Source organism: Rhizomucor pusillus (genome assembly GCF_041956525.1).
Source record: "Rhizomucor pusillus strain CBS 183.67 unplaced genomic scaffold VTP01scaffold_18, whole genome shotgun sequence".
Lineage (NCBI taxonomy): Eukaryota > Fungi > Mucoromycota > Mucoromycetes > Mucorales > Lichtheimiaceae > Rhizomucor > Rhizomucor pusillus.
The window spans coordinates 35151-51233 of NW_027192160.1; the positions used below are offsets into that span (position 1 = coordinate 35151).

The 16083-nt window shown below is 44.1% G+C and overlaps 6 protein-coding genes across 6 annotated transcripts; 2 read left to right on the forward strand and 4 right to left on the reverse strand.

Moving 5' to 3' along the window:
- Positions 1-318: 318 nt before the first annotated feature.
- VTP01DRAFT_3669 (uncharacterized protein) lies at positions 319-1048 on the reverse strand (the record flags this gene model as incomplete). Its single annotated transcript, XM_069382265.1, has 2 exons — positions 319-646; positions 786-1048. 2 exons carry the CDS (start codon positions 1046-1048, stop codon positions 319-321), a joined length of 591 nt encoding a protein of 196 aa, XP_069235995.1.
- A 391-nt stretch (positions 1049-1439) lies between these two features.
- Positions 1440-3132, forward strand: VTP01DRAFT_3670 (uncharacterized protein; the record flags this gene model as incomplete). Its single annotated transcript, XM_069382267.1, has 4 exons — positions 1440-1694; positions 1755-2009; positions 2069-2735; positions 2795-3132. The coding sequence occupies 4 exons, from the start codon at positions 1440-1442 to the stop codon at positions 3130-3132; spliced, it is 1515 nt and encodes a 504-aa protein (XP_069235996.1).
- Positions 3133-3471: 339 nt separating this feature from the next.
- Positions 3472-4570, reverse strand: VTP01DRAFT_3671 (uncharacterized protein; the record flags this gene model as incomplete). Its single annotated transcript, XM_069382268.1, has 3 exons — positions 3472-3642; positions 3706-3847; positions 3915-4570. The coding sequence occupies 3 exons, from the start codon at positions 4568-4570 to the stop codon at positions 3472-3474; spliced, it is 969 nt and encodes a 322-aa protein (XP_069235997.1).
- Positions 4571-4980: 410 nt separating this feature from the next.
- On the reverse strand, positions 4981-6945 carry VTP01DRAFT_3672 (uncharacterized protein; the record flags this gene model as incomplete). Its single annotated transcript, XM_069382269.1, has 6 exons — positions 4981-5145; positions 5255-5596; positions 5665-6107; positions 6177-6645; positions 6715-6731; positions 6786-6945. 6 exons carry the CDS (start codon positions 6943-6945, stop codon positions 4981-4983), a joined length of 1596 nt encoding a protein of 531 aa, XP_069235998.1.
- A 139-nt stretch (positions 6946-7084) lies between these two features.
- Positions 7085-10514, reverse strand: VTP01DRAFT_3673 (uncharacterized protein; the record flags this gene model as incomplete). The annotated part of the gene is made up of 17 exons (XM_069382270.1): positions 7085-7210; positions 7267-7394; positions 7459-7522; positions 7582-7790; positions 7845-7965; positions 8027-8116; positions 8178-8401; positions 8457-8615; positions 8674-8816; positions 8868-8959; positions 9016-9139; positions 9200-9315; positions 9374-9511; positions 9568-9738; positions 9793-9958; positions 10019-10329; positions 10386-10514. 17 exons carry the CDS (start codon positions 10512-10514, stop codon positions 7085-7087), a joined length of 2511 nt encoding a protein of 836 aa, XP_069235999.1.
- A 1071-nt stretch (positions 10515-11585) lies between these two features.
- On the forward strand, positions 11586-16076 carry VTP01DRAFT_3674 (uncharacterized protein; the record flags this gene model as incomplete). The annotated part of the gene is made up of 2 exons (XM_069382271.1): positions 11586-14034; positions 14092-16076. The coding sequence occupies 2 exons, from the start codon at positions 11586-11588 to the stop codon at positions 16074-16076; spliced, it is 4434 nt and encodes a 1477-aa protein (XP_069236000.1).
- Between the last annotated feature and the right edge of the window lie 7 nt (positions 16077-16083).

Genomic DNA, 16083 nt, shown 5'->3' on the forward strand with positions numbered 1-16083 from the left:
GCTTAGAGATATCGTCGGCCTCATGAATAGGAGCATTATCCATTGCCAAATAATGGCCCTTCATGTGCTCATATTTATCCATCTCATCCATTGTAGCCTTAAGGAAGCTTAGATAATGTCCAGTTACAGTTCCTCTGTTCATAACTTCAGAATGGCCAGCCCTCTTTCTTTTCTTGGCCGGTGCCTGTGGGAGTCTCAAGCTGCACTTAATCAGACCAGATGCAGAGACTGCACCCAGGATAGTGGTCGTTTTTGCTCAGGTTTTTGGCACCGTAAGCACTGCAGAAGAACCTTTTTTCGACCATGCCATGCTGCGCTTCATGTTAATATGGAAGGCAGACTCATCAAGAAAGACACAATTTTTCCAAAGTCGATGTCGGTCATGTCCCATTTGCGCACCCAGTCAAGGCGCTCTTGGATCTTAGCTTCGCTATTCCTGTCTACAGGCTGAAACCGAGCTTTTTTCAACAAGTTGCATTCGTTCTTCACAAACCGATGGAGCGTCGTTTTGGATACTTTGAGTCCCTCAGATCTCTGAAGCAATCGTTCCATCAGCTGCTCTAGGACAATCGACGGATTCTCGTCAACGCATTCTAAAATAACTTTCTTATGCTCTTCATTGAGAATACGCGGACGACCACTGTTTCTACGCTTTTAAAAATGCTGTCGGGGTCCTTTTCATACTGTAACGCCCATCTTTGTGCCGAACGAACATGTATTCCTAGCTGCTTTGCAGCAGCCGACGCACTCAAAACCTTCTCAAACATCAGTTTGAAAAATCTAACCTTATCTTGGTCAGTGCATGTTGTGTAAGCACGCTTAGGAGTCGTTTCTCTCTGTGGATATCAGTGTCAGTTGGCTCATCGACATGCGTAGCAACAGACACATGGTTATGTTCGCGAGATAGAGTGCGCAAATAGTCAGTATGAGAACTAACGGTTTGAAGAGCGCAAACCTCCTCATCAACGACATAGTCCATGGGCTCCTGATAGCCACGCTCATTAACAACATGGCCCTGCCCATCTTCGTAGAAAAATTGGTTGCTCATATTAAAAAAATGTATGGATGAAGGAAAACCGTAGAGCCCCAAAAAGTTGACATGTTATATACGGATGGATTTGCCAAGCCTTCTTGTGCGTCGTTAACCTACGACTTCAAAATTGGCGGGGTGCGACTTCGATTTTGGAAAAGAGTGTACAGTATGATTAAACCAAGCAGTCAATGTAGAGCTCGGAGTCACCTTCCCAGTTACCATTTTCGAACACTCAGAACCTTTTTTCTTCCTCTGTCTCAACACCCTGCTACTCTGCAAAGAAAATGCGACCCTCATGAAGAGCTATAAGCTTTTCTCTTATGGTAGCATACGTAAACGTTGGTCCTTCCAACGACGAAAAAGGTCTTTCCGAAAGAAAGCACTGAGTAAAGACCAAATCAGCCTTATGGCTTCGCTGTTCGATTACTCAAAAAGCAATTTTAACCTGGAGCTTAAGGACGACAAGCTGCATAGTATACTGTCTGCGAACGAGTGGGACCTGAAACGGGCTATGGCAGAGCTGGACGACTGCGAAGAAGCACATCACGGCCTTCTGCACAGTACACCTGAACCTGGAGATACAATACTGGGCTGTGAAAATGACGGTGGTACAAGCTGTTACATCGACGCCTTGCTCTTTGCCATGTATATCACCTTGACGGTAACGTATAGTAACAATACCATATTGTCAATGTCTCATGGGCTGGAATGCTTTTTGTAGGCATTTGATCCATTATTGACGTATGACACGAGTTCAGATAAGCCGGCTAAGCGCAAATTACAAGTTTCCTTGCGCCTCTTTGTAAATATTTTAAGGAAGGGCCGTTTGGTCAGGCAGCATGTGGTAAGCCGACTTCGACATGCTTTGGAAGACGCAGACTGGCAGGGGAGGAATGAGCGAGGCCGATACAGCCAAGAGGATACCAGCGAATTGCTTCTTTTCTTGACAGAAACGTTTGAATTACCCTATCTACCAGTGAGTTTAATGTTGGAATGGATTACCATGTAAAGCCGCATCAAATTAATACAAAGCAGTTCCAAATGCGCTTATTTCACGGTGCGAATCGAGACACTGACGATGATCGAGTTATGACGGATCGTGTATTATCTTTGTCAATGCCGGGCAATACAGTAGCTCAGCCTATTAGACTCGAGAGAATCCTTTTCGACCAGTTTTATAACAACATTGTCATCGGTGTGAAACGGCAGGTGGATTGCCCAGATATCCACGACTCGGTACCTGGATCACCGCAGAGTCTCGCTAGTATGTCGTCGATACCGAAAAAGATGATCATTTCAGAGCAGCGCCAAGAAGTAGCCGTCAATGCTTGGCAAGTCCTCGAGCTTCTGCCATTCTACAGCGGAATGAACGAGCAGGGCGAACAAATCAGATCACAAGATCGAGGCTCATTTCCTGACTCACGGATGGTACTGCCTATCGTTTTGAAACGCTACAATTACGACACTCGTGGAAGATATATCAAAGATCAAAGAACAGTCCAGATACCGTCCAGCATAAACTTCAATCAGTTTCTGAACCAAAATGCGGATGATCCGAAGTGCGATACGTGTGGACAAAAGGTCGAAGGGATCATGAGGCTGCGCAGTGTCGTGTGTCACAAGGGATCCTCTCCTTACAGTGGACACTACATCGCTTATGCAAGGGCTTTAAAGGATGATCATGAGTATTGGCTTAAACTAGGTATGAAGCAATTTGATCTAGCATTTGCAGGACATGCATTTTGACGCGGGGCGTACTAGACGATTTGGCTGTGTCGCAGCGTGTCAAAATACTGAGCAAGGAGAATGAGGCAGCTATTTACACTGAACTTGCTCAGGACGGATACCTATTTTTCTATGAGCTAGACAAGACTTGCCAACATACCTTGCCGGATACTAATAGAACACAGATCGCCGCACAAGATCCATCATCGCTGACGAAGAACGCGTCGGCAGAACCAAGCATACTCGAAGACGTCTATAGTCCTACCAAGAACTCTACACAAAGAGCTCAACTACCTCCTCCAACTATTACAACTTCCACGACATCTCGAAAGAGTAGACATTCTTTAAATAATCATAAATGCATTGTTTCTTGATTGACACACAAAACGTTTATATATTTTCGGGCGCCATGGTATAAATTATGGTGACCCGTTTAAGAATTGGGATATAAGTTGCTGTTTCCAATGCCGACTTCATAATTGCGACCAGAAATTAGCAGGAGCAAAAGGCAAAAGAAGTGTACCATAAGTACTACAGGTCAATCTTCCAATAAAGGAACATGTGCTACTTGATTAATATAAGTTGCAGCCCTAGATTGTATAACGTGACGATAGCATTGGTTTATTTGCATGAAATGGAAATCATATCTATCACATCAACTTGAACAAATAGACGTACTGTATTTTATTGTTTCGAGCTGGTTCAACGTTCGTCTATTTTCGATCCTTGGAATATTCATAGTAACCTTTTCCTGTCTTGCGTCCAAGATGGCCTTGGCTGACCAGATCATCCAAGACTTTGCAGGGCTTGACCAGAGCTGGCTCGATTTTTCCTTCCTTGGCCCAGCCATCAACAATGAATTTGGTTGTATCCAGACCAACAAACTACGTAAAGGAACAACATTGAGTAGGTTCGTCTATCAGCTTGTATCGTCTCATTGTCCTTACATCGGCCAATTCAATGGGACCCATGGGCATACCAGCACCCAGTTTCATAGCTGTATCAATGTCTTTAGCGCTAGCCTCTCCGCGTTCCAATATGCGGAAAGCTTCCATCATGTAAGGTACGAGAAGACGGTTGACAATGAAGCTGCAAAGCATATGTTTCTGTCAGTTCACCATATATCAAACCAAGATGATTATGCAACGAGCTTTACCCAGGAGTATCCTTGCATTCAACTGGTGTCTTTCCTGTCTTCTTGCTAAACTCGACGAGAGCCTGGAAGACACCATCTTCCAGTTTCTCCGTGCGGATCACCTCGACCAACTTCATGGCTGGTACGGGATTGAAAAAGTGCAGTCCAGCAAAGCGTTTCTGTCTGTCCAAAGAGGTGGCGTCAGCAATTTTGGTCACAGGCAAAGAAGAAGTGTTGGTGGCAAAAATGGTGCTTGAAGGAGCTGCTTTATCCAATCCCTTGAAGAGTTTCTGCTTGATATCAATGTTTTCCACAATTGCTTCGATGACCAAGTCTGCAGTTGAGGCTGCTTCCTCGGCATCCTTGGAAGTAATGATATTGGCGATTGCTTTCTCGATGAACGCGTCCTGTTGCTTGGTATCTTCGGCAAACTTTTTGCGTGCAACACGCTTAATGCTCGATGCAATGATATTTTGGCCATTCTGAAGTGCTGCATCCGTCGTGTCGACCATGGTGACCTTGTAGTCTGCTTGGGCAGCTACTTGGGCAATTCCAGAGCCCATGAGCCCGGCGCCAATGACCGTGACCTTGCTAATATTGCGTTGCTGGCTCGCTACCCAAACGGGGACTGATTTGTTTGCCAGTGTTTGAAGTCGTCGGCTACCAGACAAGAACATCGTACAAAGGATAAGTAAAGGGAGGAAGCTAGTTTCCCGGTTCTGTGTAGCGAAAATGCGATTTACGATCTTCACATGATTGCTTAACAATATTCAGATATTCATCGGTTACTAAGACTACTTTTGAAATCCTTAAGAACCATTATCAATCAGAAGCATCGTTGTAGTTATACTCTGTATTCCTTTGAAACAATGGAGTACGGCGGTCTAAATTTTGTGGCAACTGCATGTTAGTTGCATAGGACACTGCCAAGTTCAACGCTGAGCTCGATGAGACATGGAATTTGTCTATCTGACAAACCATGCGAAACTAAGGAACAGCTTTTGATGGGCAACGTATATCGCTCGATACTTCGCGATATTGTCAGATGTAGATCTCTATTTGACTCAATGACCTAAGTATTATGTATTCACACAATGCTGCTTTTGTGAGTATTTTGGAGTACATCGACGTCATCTTTCTGTACGACTTTGCTCGTAGGACGTTGGTCATTGCATAAAAGATTCTCGAAAACTGTCATCATGGTACTTAAATGACGCGAAGATTCTTTCAAATGCATATTGTGCTCTGATTTCTATATCAATATTTTTTTAGATAGTAACATGTGATGCTGATACAGCGGTGGAATCTGTTCTACTATCATTACTGCAACTTTTCCTTCCTGAATTTGGATGATTATGTACATTTTTAGGCTTTTCGCCAACGATCGTGATGGCACTAGGCGAACCTTCCTCTGCCATGTGACTTAAGATATCACTTATCTCTACGATACCGATGGTTGGTGGACATTTTGATGGCTCTTGTACACCACTCAACACATCTGGTACGCTTTGGTTTTGTTCCAAGCTATCGTTTTGGTTGTGGTAGTTATCTTGAATAAAGGTTGTCCCGGAACCGTTATTGTATGCACCGAGCAGTATGGCGTGATTGCCGTTATGTTTATGATAAACTTGTGCTAAAGTGCCTGTTGCAGTTGGATTTTCCCGATTAGTCGAATTCAATCCACTGCCTGCTTTACAGATATTCTGCATTACTTGCATGTCTCTTTATGCATCATTTTCAGCAATGTAGGTATTGGAGTATCTGATGGTACTCGTAACACTTTCTCCAGCTCTACGTCTCTGAGTGTCTTGTGATTACTGAGGGCAGATATGAAGAACTTTACATGAAGAATGTCAGTAAATTTCCTTAGTTGCATATATTGCAGTGCTGCAGAATTATACCAAACCTTTTTGTCTATAGCGCCCATTAAGCTGTGCGTGGTGTTTGTCTCTTGCCAATTTCCGTGCTGATGTATTCTCTGGCAATATTCATACACAAAGACTTTCTGATCGTCTCCTCCCAGCATAGTGTAGCTATCGTCAAGAGCCGTATCGACGTGGAGCAGAAGCTTTTCATTGACCGGCCTTGCAATATCGCTGGCTGTCTTGGTGCACAAGTCTAGCATACCTCTTAGTAAAATCACCGCGTCATCCTGCAGAGGACCCTTTCGGAGGTGGGACGACTCGCCGTGAAGACCGATGAGTTCCCGCAGTTCTTTTTCCATCGAGGCTTTATTAGCTAACACCGTCTTGACTGCAACGTAACGCTACGTCAAAATCTTACCGCATACACTGTAGCTGACTCCTTCGTGCTGTCCAAGCAGGCAATCCAATATTTTGGCAATTGGCCAAGCAATAATGTACCACACTGCAATCAGTATGCGCACAGGAATGGCGAAAAATGCGCCGATCGCCAAACCATGTCTCGAGCATACAGCTTGAGGCAAGATTTCCGAAAATAAAACAATAAGTGCTGTGGATATAATCACAGCAATGTATCCTAAATGTATATACATCATCAGCCTTTCCTTTCCATAGTGCGTCCCCTCCTTAACGACTTTGAAGTAACCTTTGCCAAATAAACTATCGCACAGTACAGGTAGCGTTTCATTCAGAACCGTGTTGGTCAGCAACAACGATGTTAAGAGTAAATGGCCGTTTTTCCGCAGGGGAACGATTTTAGCTGCATGCCGTTTCTGCTTGTCGCTTCCAGCCACGGCCAAGATCGACAGGTTCGTGGTATCTTGAGACATCTATTGTAATACTCGATTTAGCTTTCCACCTAGACTCGATGGCAGCACTGTAGATTCAAGTCTATATACCAATCCGAGTGTCAAGCCTATTGCTGTCCAGTCAGCTACTTTTCAAACACATGGATCCTTTGGATACATACCAGCAACGATACCGCTACATAACACTAGAGCTATAATAGCAACTATCTGGCCCCAGAATCCTGCGGAGTGTACATCCAGCATCGTATTTTCTTCAGCCATCGCTAGACTGCACGGAACGAGCAACGTGGCGAATAGGAGTAGGTTCAAGGGTATCAGCATAATAATGATAGCAAACAGGAGGAAAAGGCAAAGAAATGTACAAATCATTTGCATCTGCAACTCCGTGCTTTTACAGAGCGTTCTCTACCGTCACATGAAAACATCCCTATTTCTAGCTCCATGATGCAACTTGATGACTTTATTCCTCTGATACACGTAGTTGAGCGATCCACGTTCCCATCGCCTCTAATGACGACAGTGACCCTGCTTGCTTTGTGTCCTGTGCTATCTGAAGAAATGATCTGTAATGCTCCAAAATATTCATCTACAGTTATCGCTTTCAGTAAGCGCTTCTTAGCAATGAAAACTATTGATATTCACCTCTATCGGCTTCATCAGGATTTGCTCGATTTTGTAATCATTGACATATTCGCGCAGTTTTTGCAGCGTAAATCGTAACCTTTCGCTGACCGCCTCCTTAAATTGTTCCATTGTTTCTTGTACCTCATCTGGAAACAGTCTGTCAACAAACAGAAAAGCCAAGAATTAATCTATTAAAAGATGCATTCTCACCTTTCGATCCTGATCCCCGGCTGGGTGTCTCGGTCTCGGCATCTACAATCCGCTTGGTGGAAGCCTTCCAAACCGGATCATAAGATCGAACATGTAATCTTTCTTCATCAATATATTCCTTACCCGGATCATAAAGCTCGCCAAAGGTTCAACGGCGCCTTGCACGCAATCATTGATGAATTCCTCGCAGATTCGCTTCAGCTCCTGGTCAATTTCTCTTCTGGAGTCGAGACTGATCTCAACCACTCGCGGCATGCCTCTCTGTGCCAGGTCAATCAAGGCATTGGGGTTGAATATTAACGATCTATTCTGTTGCAAAGAAGAGAGGGTATCTGGATAACTGTCAGTCGAGAAGGGAATGTTATTTTTCATGCAAAATGACTTGCCTGTCACATGTGAGAAATCCAGCTCTTTTCCAGAATGGATAATGTTTGCTTCAAATGGAGCAAGCTGCTCCTTGAGAATCAAAAGATGTTTTACTAGGAATAGCTGCTTATCCAGCCGGGACTGATGGAAAAGAATTTTTAAGAGCTAATTAATGATAGTTAAGAAATACTCTCGGACTTGCCTTATTTAATGCCACCATATCTGCAGCTGCCTTCAGAGTCTGACTACACAGGGACACGGCCTCGTGTGCAAGATCTTCGAATACGCTTGTCTTGTTATTTTTGTATGCATGAGTTAATCTTGATTATTTGCGGAATCAAAGAAAACAATACCTGCACGCATTGATAGAGTTTCGACAAGATCCACAGAGTCTTTTGCAGCGTTGGATACCATCCACGTGATGTATCTGACCCCTGACCGAGCGGCGAGCCGTTCTCTCTGCTTGCAGAGTTTTCAGAATCAGACGCTTCGTCGTCTATCATCAATGTAGCAGGCGCATCTTTGGGCGGTGCACTGCTCGACTTTTGGAGTACTACCGATGTTTTCGATGCATCCACTGCCGGAAATGGATCAGCAAATACTAATCCCCAAGTTACTTTCTCACCTCCTACCTGATGCAGCACGGAGGAGAAAATCTTCAGGTTTGGGCACATAGTTCTGAATATCATTGTGTATATACGCCTGTGCGCGGAACACGAGTTTTCCTTGTGCGTCCTCCAGAATATTCTGTAAAAGATACCCGAAATCCAATGATTTTCCTTGACTTGCATCTTGTTATTGAATAGATTCAGCCTCGCTGCTCTCATAATGATACTGTGCGAGACATACCACTTCCTTCAGATGATGCACCACGAAAAACATAAGTTTGGAAAATTGCGCACAGTTCAGATAGTATAGAAATGTTGTTCTCGTGAATAATGCGCGGTCTTAACTGGTCATACAAATAGCTCGTCAATAGATCCAGGTAGGAGCTTCCCATACGTTAGTTTACTACAGTCTTCTCGGTTTTGGATCAGACTTACTAGAGCTCATCTTCACCCTCCCGGAAGAAGTTCCGAAATAAGTTGAATTCGTCCAAGCAAAGGCTTATAATGTATCCGCAGCCGTCTCTTGCCTTTAATTTTCTTAGTCAAATATCCTAGAACAGGTACGATGAGGTAAGCTACTTACAAAGGCTGCCAGATTTTCGCTGGATGTGGTCAATTGTGTAATTTTGCGAGACATCACAGGGCTCAGCAAATTTTGACGGATTTGGAAGTATGCGTTCAGGATTTCCTGGTAGAGTGATTGGAACCTTTCAAAGATAACAATATTTAATCATCACGTCACACCAAAAGTCTTTGTCGATACATACTCGGTGTGTCCTTTGCAGCGTTGCTCTACCTGTGCAGTGAGAGGTTTCAGAGTAGGTGCAATCATGCGAAATTTGACATAAAGCAGCGTGTTTTGCTTTCCCGGCTGATCCAGCGTCTGTTGCAATTGCTTTCAGTTGGTATCCTTTCTAGCATCGTAGACCATTATATCTCACCTTCGCATTGGATTGCTTATATATGTCGTAACCGAGAGATCTGATCGCATTGACTACATGCATCTTTATCAGCGTCATGCCTCGCGTTAAGCATTGATTCAAGCGCATCAGATATAACTCTGCATCGCGATATTGGAGCTATGTAAACTCTGTAAATTATATTGCGGCAAAAATGAGATAGGAGATGAACTTACATGCGATTGCATATATTGGATGCAAGCATCCAGCTTCTCTAACATTGGGATAAACTGAGGCATTAAGCAGATATCCTCCCCAGGCGAGTTGAATGCTTTGGCGATAGGCTCCAATTCATTAAAGTATTTGAGTCTTTCAGCCAAGGCATCTGCCAGAGCCGTGAGGTTTTCCTAAATACGATCTGTCAACACACGGCTCGGGACTGTGCGAATTAGTTGATGTACCTGCTGTTTCAACAGGTCTTCACAAGCGTTTTGCAGTGAACGCGTACGCTCTTCAACAAAACTATACTTTTCATGGAGCGTCTTGAACGACTCAGACGTTTCTTCCAGCGTTGTGAGAAAATCATTGCATGATTGTAGATAACCCAAAACAACGGAAAGATGATTCCTACATTTTCGTTTAGATTTGAATAAGACGAGGTATAGAAGTTGCCACAAAGAACTGTACCGGTATATATCTTCTTGGCTGGTCTCCATATCTGCTTCCATCATCGAAAACCAGTCGAGAAATTGCTGAAGCGTCTCTATAGGCTTCTCCGTGCCAGTGACTTTTGTAAATTTGGGAGATTCTGATGATATTGCATCGGTTGCCAGACTCGTGCTTGAACGTGGTCGAGTTGTCAGGTCTTTTAGACGATTGGATAGAGTGCCGGCATTGAGTGGTGTCAAGCTGCTTAGAGATGAAATCTCTGGAGTACGGGCACCCGAAGAGGAGCTGCGTCCAAAGGCAGGGGACGTGATGGATCTGTCGTTCGTCAGCTACGGGGTAGATCAGTGTATGACCTTGGCTGCTGCTAACAATGTTGAAAACGAACCCAGTTGGATGGTAAAGGGAGCTCACTGCAGGCATCTTGCAGTTCGTAGACACCTCTCAGCTCGTCCTCCGTAAGTTGTGTCTTCTCTTCCCATTCTTCCAGAGAGATGCCGCGTATCACTTTTGCCATTCCAATAAACCGCCCTGTACGTCCACTCTGGCTTGGCTGAGATTAGAGCACCCTGGAGCTGTCAAATTCATGCGGCTCAGGATCGGCGTGGTGCATCACATAGCAGCAGTGAATACCTCTCTATGTATCATGGTATAACTTGCGATTTACAAAATGATACTTAAGTTTGGCGGTATTAATGAGTGTTAATAACATTTCACTTCTCTTTACTCATCCAGTTGCAGACATTTCTTCTGCATCCATCGAGTTGATCCACATTTCCCGGCCACGCTTCTAGGTTACGTTCTAAGCACCCTGCATACATTATGGCCATCAAACTATCTGCGAGTATTTGATGATTATCTACGCCGTTCATATGCACAAGCAATCACTGACCCATTCTTGGGTCGTTACGTCGATCGCTCGACCAGCTTTGAAAATGCATTCTGTCGTATACATTATGCAGTTTCTTTTATAGCAAACCCTCAACTTTTGCAGACCTCTGTAACTATTATATTATGAGCACTCTTATCATTTCCCATTTATTGTATACCAGCGAATTTCATCCGAAACTGTCCTATCAATTCCACATGGTAAGCAAATGTCAATGCGTAATCAGCTGCTCGCTAAATTCCAAGCACTGAACCATGTAGATCATTGTATTAAAATTGATAGCTATGTAATAATAAAAATGAAAAGTTTGTTAAGACCAAAGTTATATCAGCTAGAAAACATTGTTTCATAGTATGTAAAGCATGAAGTATGTTTGAGAAACTCCAGCTTGCTTATGCCGTGCGTAGACGACAAGAAACTACATCAGCCAAACCACTTAATCAAAACTACAACCATGCTTTACACCTTTTCCAAAAATTAATGTCGCTGCAATTTATCGTTTTGGTGTATAAATGTATTATAAAATTTCACAAAATGCGACATTACTTTTGGGAATAAGTGTATCATTCTCAATGCACAGTCTACTGTCAGTATGTGCCTTATGGAACGTCGGAGATCAACTTTGTCCCGTGCAACCACTTGAGCTCACAGTTGCTGGCTGGAGAACGTTGTTGTTGCCTTTACTTCGACCCGTCGGATATGACCAGCAGCAATGAGCGCTTGTCACCGTCGTCTTGGTCTTCAGCACAAAGCGATCACGGCTCTGCGGTAGCAAGTGGCTCTTTATTTCCTCCACTTGGACACGACAGCAAGATACCCTTGTTTGAACTTGTCAATGTTGGTGACGAAATAAGACTAGACAACGTATATCAAAACAACACACATGCTTTGAAGACACTTGAAATCCGAAACGTCACCGATCGTCCAATCCTTGTAAAACTGCGGTCCAATCTAAAGAACAATCAGATTGCATTTCAACTTGAAAATGAAAACATTGCAGATTTACCAGCCGTTATTTTGGAACACTGCGCAACCAACACTGTGGACTGGTCCCGCCAGAGGATCGCTTGCAACTACCATTTTAATGAACTCTTTAATTATGTAAACCATATCGATGAATTGGAGCTGGAGCCTCAACAAACTCGTCGACTTATCCTTGCGTTTCTACCCGACACTCAAACCGACGGACGATTTCATGGCGATATTTCAGACGAAAGTTTACAGGATAGCAGTCTGACTATGCGTGATCCAGCGGATGATACTGGCGAAAAACGCAAGTTTCACGTAACAGGTGCACTGTTCTTCTTTGGATATTACATGGACGAACTTGCAGCAATGGCATCGCAGATGGAGTCAGACTTGCCAGGCAGCCCGGTACTTGCAACCTACGAACTATCTATTATATTCCGGGCATCAGTTTGCCAATCGGTATTGTGGACAGATGTCCTGGAAACCGGCCTCAACTTTGATGATTGCATGCTTGGAGAGACGTATCAAAAAGAATTCAATATCCAGAACAAATCTGACATAGAGTTGCATTGGTTACTCAATACTATTGACTTGTCAAACCTTAATCGAGAAGACTGGCTACAGTTTACCGACGCTGAGACCGGCGAAACATTGGACTATCAACCTGTACCTGGAAACTCATCGAGACGCATATTGCTGACATTTATACCCAAGGAGGTTGGAGAATTCAACTATGATCTACAGCTTGAAAATGTAAACGATGCACGCAATATGGTCCAAGCACGTATTCATGCATCGGTCCGGTCGGTTCCTCGAGAGGAATCTCTGGTTGTCAGCAGCGGGAATGTTTTGGATTTTGGAGATTGCATATCTGGTCTGTGGACGTCAAAGCAGATCACTCTTAATAATGTCGGTGAAGCACCAGTGGAAGTCCGATTTATACCCGAATCGGCCGAAGTGGTTTTTGATATCAAGGCCACCATATTGGATTCATCAGATAAGGCCGTCCACAACAAAACTGGGCAAAAAGAGGATTTGATGCAAGCTTCTGTCGGCAGCTATACAGAGAAATCATATTCTGTCGGTGATGCTTCCAGCGTTGTATCAACATCAACTCATACAGTAACAAATGCCAGTGAAGTCAATGAAAACGAAGAATACTCAAGATCATCCTCGCCTTCTTCTACGTCACAAAATCTCTGGTCCACGGAAGGTGAAACTCGACAGATGCAAAACATGGGATATGCCGGCAGACAACAAAATGCAGTGTCGCGCATGACGGTCGATAACTCTGATCTATCAACAGATATGAGCATCTCGGGCCTGAGCGGTTCTGGATTAGAAGAAGATGTTGCCAATGAGCGATCAACTCCTCCAATCGGTACAGTTGAAAGCTACACTCGCATTGAAGATTTAGTTTTACGTCCTGGAAAAGAAAGGGTTATCCAAGTCTCCTACAGACCGCGGAAAGATGCATCAATCAACGATTTTAATGCTGGTCAACTTATTCGACGGCAATTTCGCATCATATTGGAGTATGGCACTTACCGCAGCGCCGAATCTAAGGAGCGGAAGGCGATCCAGTGCAAAGCTAGAACATGCACATCGTTCGTGGAAGTGATTCCGAAGAGTATTAATTTCGGAGACACCGATGTAGGAACGCTGAAATCTTTGCCAGTCAACATTTTCAACCGCTCAGATATCGTAGCACGCGTGGAGCTACAGTTCACATCCAAAGTCCTCAACTGTTTGCGTGGCGAGATTGTCATACAACCACGTAGTTACATGGAACTGAAGCTGGATTTATACCCACGAAAAGTCAATCCAGAATACCGCAAGCAAATTACGCTCGTCAATTACTTGAACAGAGATAATGACCAAATCATCGAGGTTCACAGTACGAACATCGATAAGAATCGCGTCACCTTCCATTCCCTGTTTTACAGGATCTTGACGGCGACAGGCGCAAACTTTTTGGATTTTGGTACGATTGTGCTCAATTCTCCATCAATACGCACGTTTACAGTCGAAAACATTCGTAATTCACCTTTGAAACTGGAGATAACTTCATCTTCACCTGACGATCTGGTTATATACACTCGAAAACGGGTATCTGATCAGTCAACTATTTCTCTCCAAGAAGATGATTTGGTCACTACAAAAGATGGAAGAAATCAAGGTATTATGTCAATTTTCAATCTCGATCATGGTTTATATTCTTATACATGCTCTTTAGTAGATGACCAGGATAATGACACTACACCGTCGCCTGCTTCGCCTGTCCAAGTATCATCTGTGGAAGCAAGATCTACAGAGAGTGCATCGCCTCGGCGATCAACCTTTGCGTTTTCGTCAGGAGCAGACAATCAATCGACGGCGTATCTAGATTTGGCAACAACAGCATCGTTCCAAGGGGGTCATTCTCGCCGCAAGAACTCGAGCCTCAAGCCCTTAAACAAATCAAGCTTAGTACATACCTCTCACCTGAATCGAATCAACAAACAGCAGAGAACGGTCGAATCTCCTGCTCGAAATGAGCAGAAAAATACAGTGAACGGAAAGGAGAACGAGTCAGCTACAGAGAAGCCGTCCTCAAATTCTGAGCAGCCTCGCGAGGATGTCCATGATATGGATGGTGCAAGGGCAAAGAGATCCATGGGTATCACAGCTGCAAAGTGCAAAAAACGGAAGAGTATGGACTGGTCGGATATTGCCGGCAAGACTCGAGTGCCGTTCGAGGATCTCATTGCAGTCTTGGAGCATGGATCAAGAGCAGCGACTCCGTTGTTTCCAAAATTATCTGCAGAAGAGCGCTTTGTCCGGCAGCAATTAGCATGGCGCCGTGAACTCGAACGGCTCATTGAAAAAGGCGATCTTGTCAGGACGTCACTAGTCGAAGTAGATCCTAATGGCGAAGAAGAAGTTGTAATAGTCTTCACACCAAACGGCGAGTCAAAGCCTCATGTCCAAAGTGCACCCAAGAAGCAAGATACCCGGATTTTCTTACGACTTGTCGAGTTCGATAGAAATATTGACCAGGCTGAATTTGAGAATCTGCTTGATCTTGACGACTCTGCCATCCCTGTCCGTGAACTTATCATCCGGGCACAACTATGTCGCTCGATCATGGATTTGGGACAGAGGAATATTAACTTTGGTCTCGTCGAGAGAAACGAACGACATGCCAAATCCATCGTACTACATAACCGAAGCGAAACGCCATTGCTGTATGCGATACGCAAATCAGGCTCGATCGCGTCTGGGAACATCATTTTGGGAGCAGGACGGTACGGCGTTGTTCGAGCATTTGGCAAGCGAGAAATCGACTTCATTTTTGAACCAAGTTTGGCGGGGCCGTTCATGGAACGATTGATCGTAGAGAATATCCGAGATCCAACAAACGATCAAGTACTTTCTCTCAAGGCGCTTGTTCGCAAACCATCCACCTTTTTTATCAAGTCTCTGGAGCTGGCTTTTGGTCCTTGCATCGTCGGAAGGTCATGCGACAAGGTGGAGACGATTGTCCTCACCAACACAAACAAGCAGGTCCGGTCTTTTGAAATCAAGGTCGACGTCAACGAATCCAATTTTGGGCGATACTACGGCGAATTTGACTTCGTCGTGGAAGATGATGATTCGAATGCTCTTTCGAAAGAAGCAGAAGAAGAAATCGAAAATTTAGAACAAAAGCTCAAAATTGCTCGAAGGAAGGATCAACCGGATAAGATCAAGAAATATCTAAAGAAGCTCGCCAAGTTACGAGGTCAAGAATACAACGATGAAGAGGGTATCGTGGAATCGTCCCCAGCTCAAACCGCAGGAGACTTGAAAAAGCCATCCGAAGACGGTACAGCTACTGGAACAGCACCGAAAGAGAGTTCAGCAATTATCAAAAAGACGGCAGAAAGCGTTGTCTTCCAATTGGATCCTAATGCGACGAAAACGATATCTGTGCACTTGAAGGTCATGGAGCGACCAGTTGATCTACAAGGACACGATGATATCAAGTATAACCAGGAAGCGCCCTTCCAGGTACAAGGGCAAATAATGGCGCATGAATATAAGAACACGGATTCTTGCAAACATATCATGTACACGGCTACGATATGTAAAGACGAGGAGATGTATCAACGAGTGCTTTCTGAAGAAGCCCTCAAGAACAAAGAAAGCAAAGACAACGGAGGATCAGAAAGTAGCAGTGCGCCCAAAGATCAAGCATAGAAAAGGA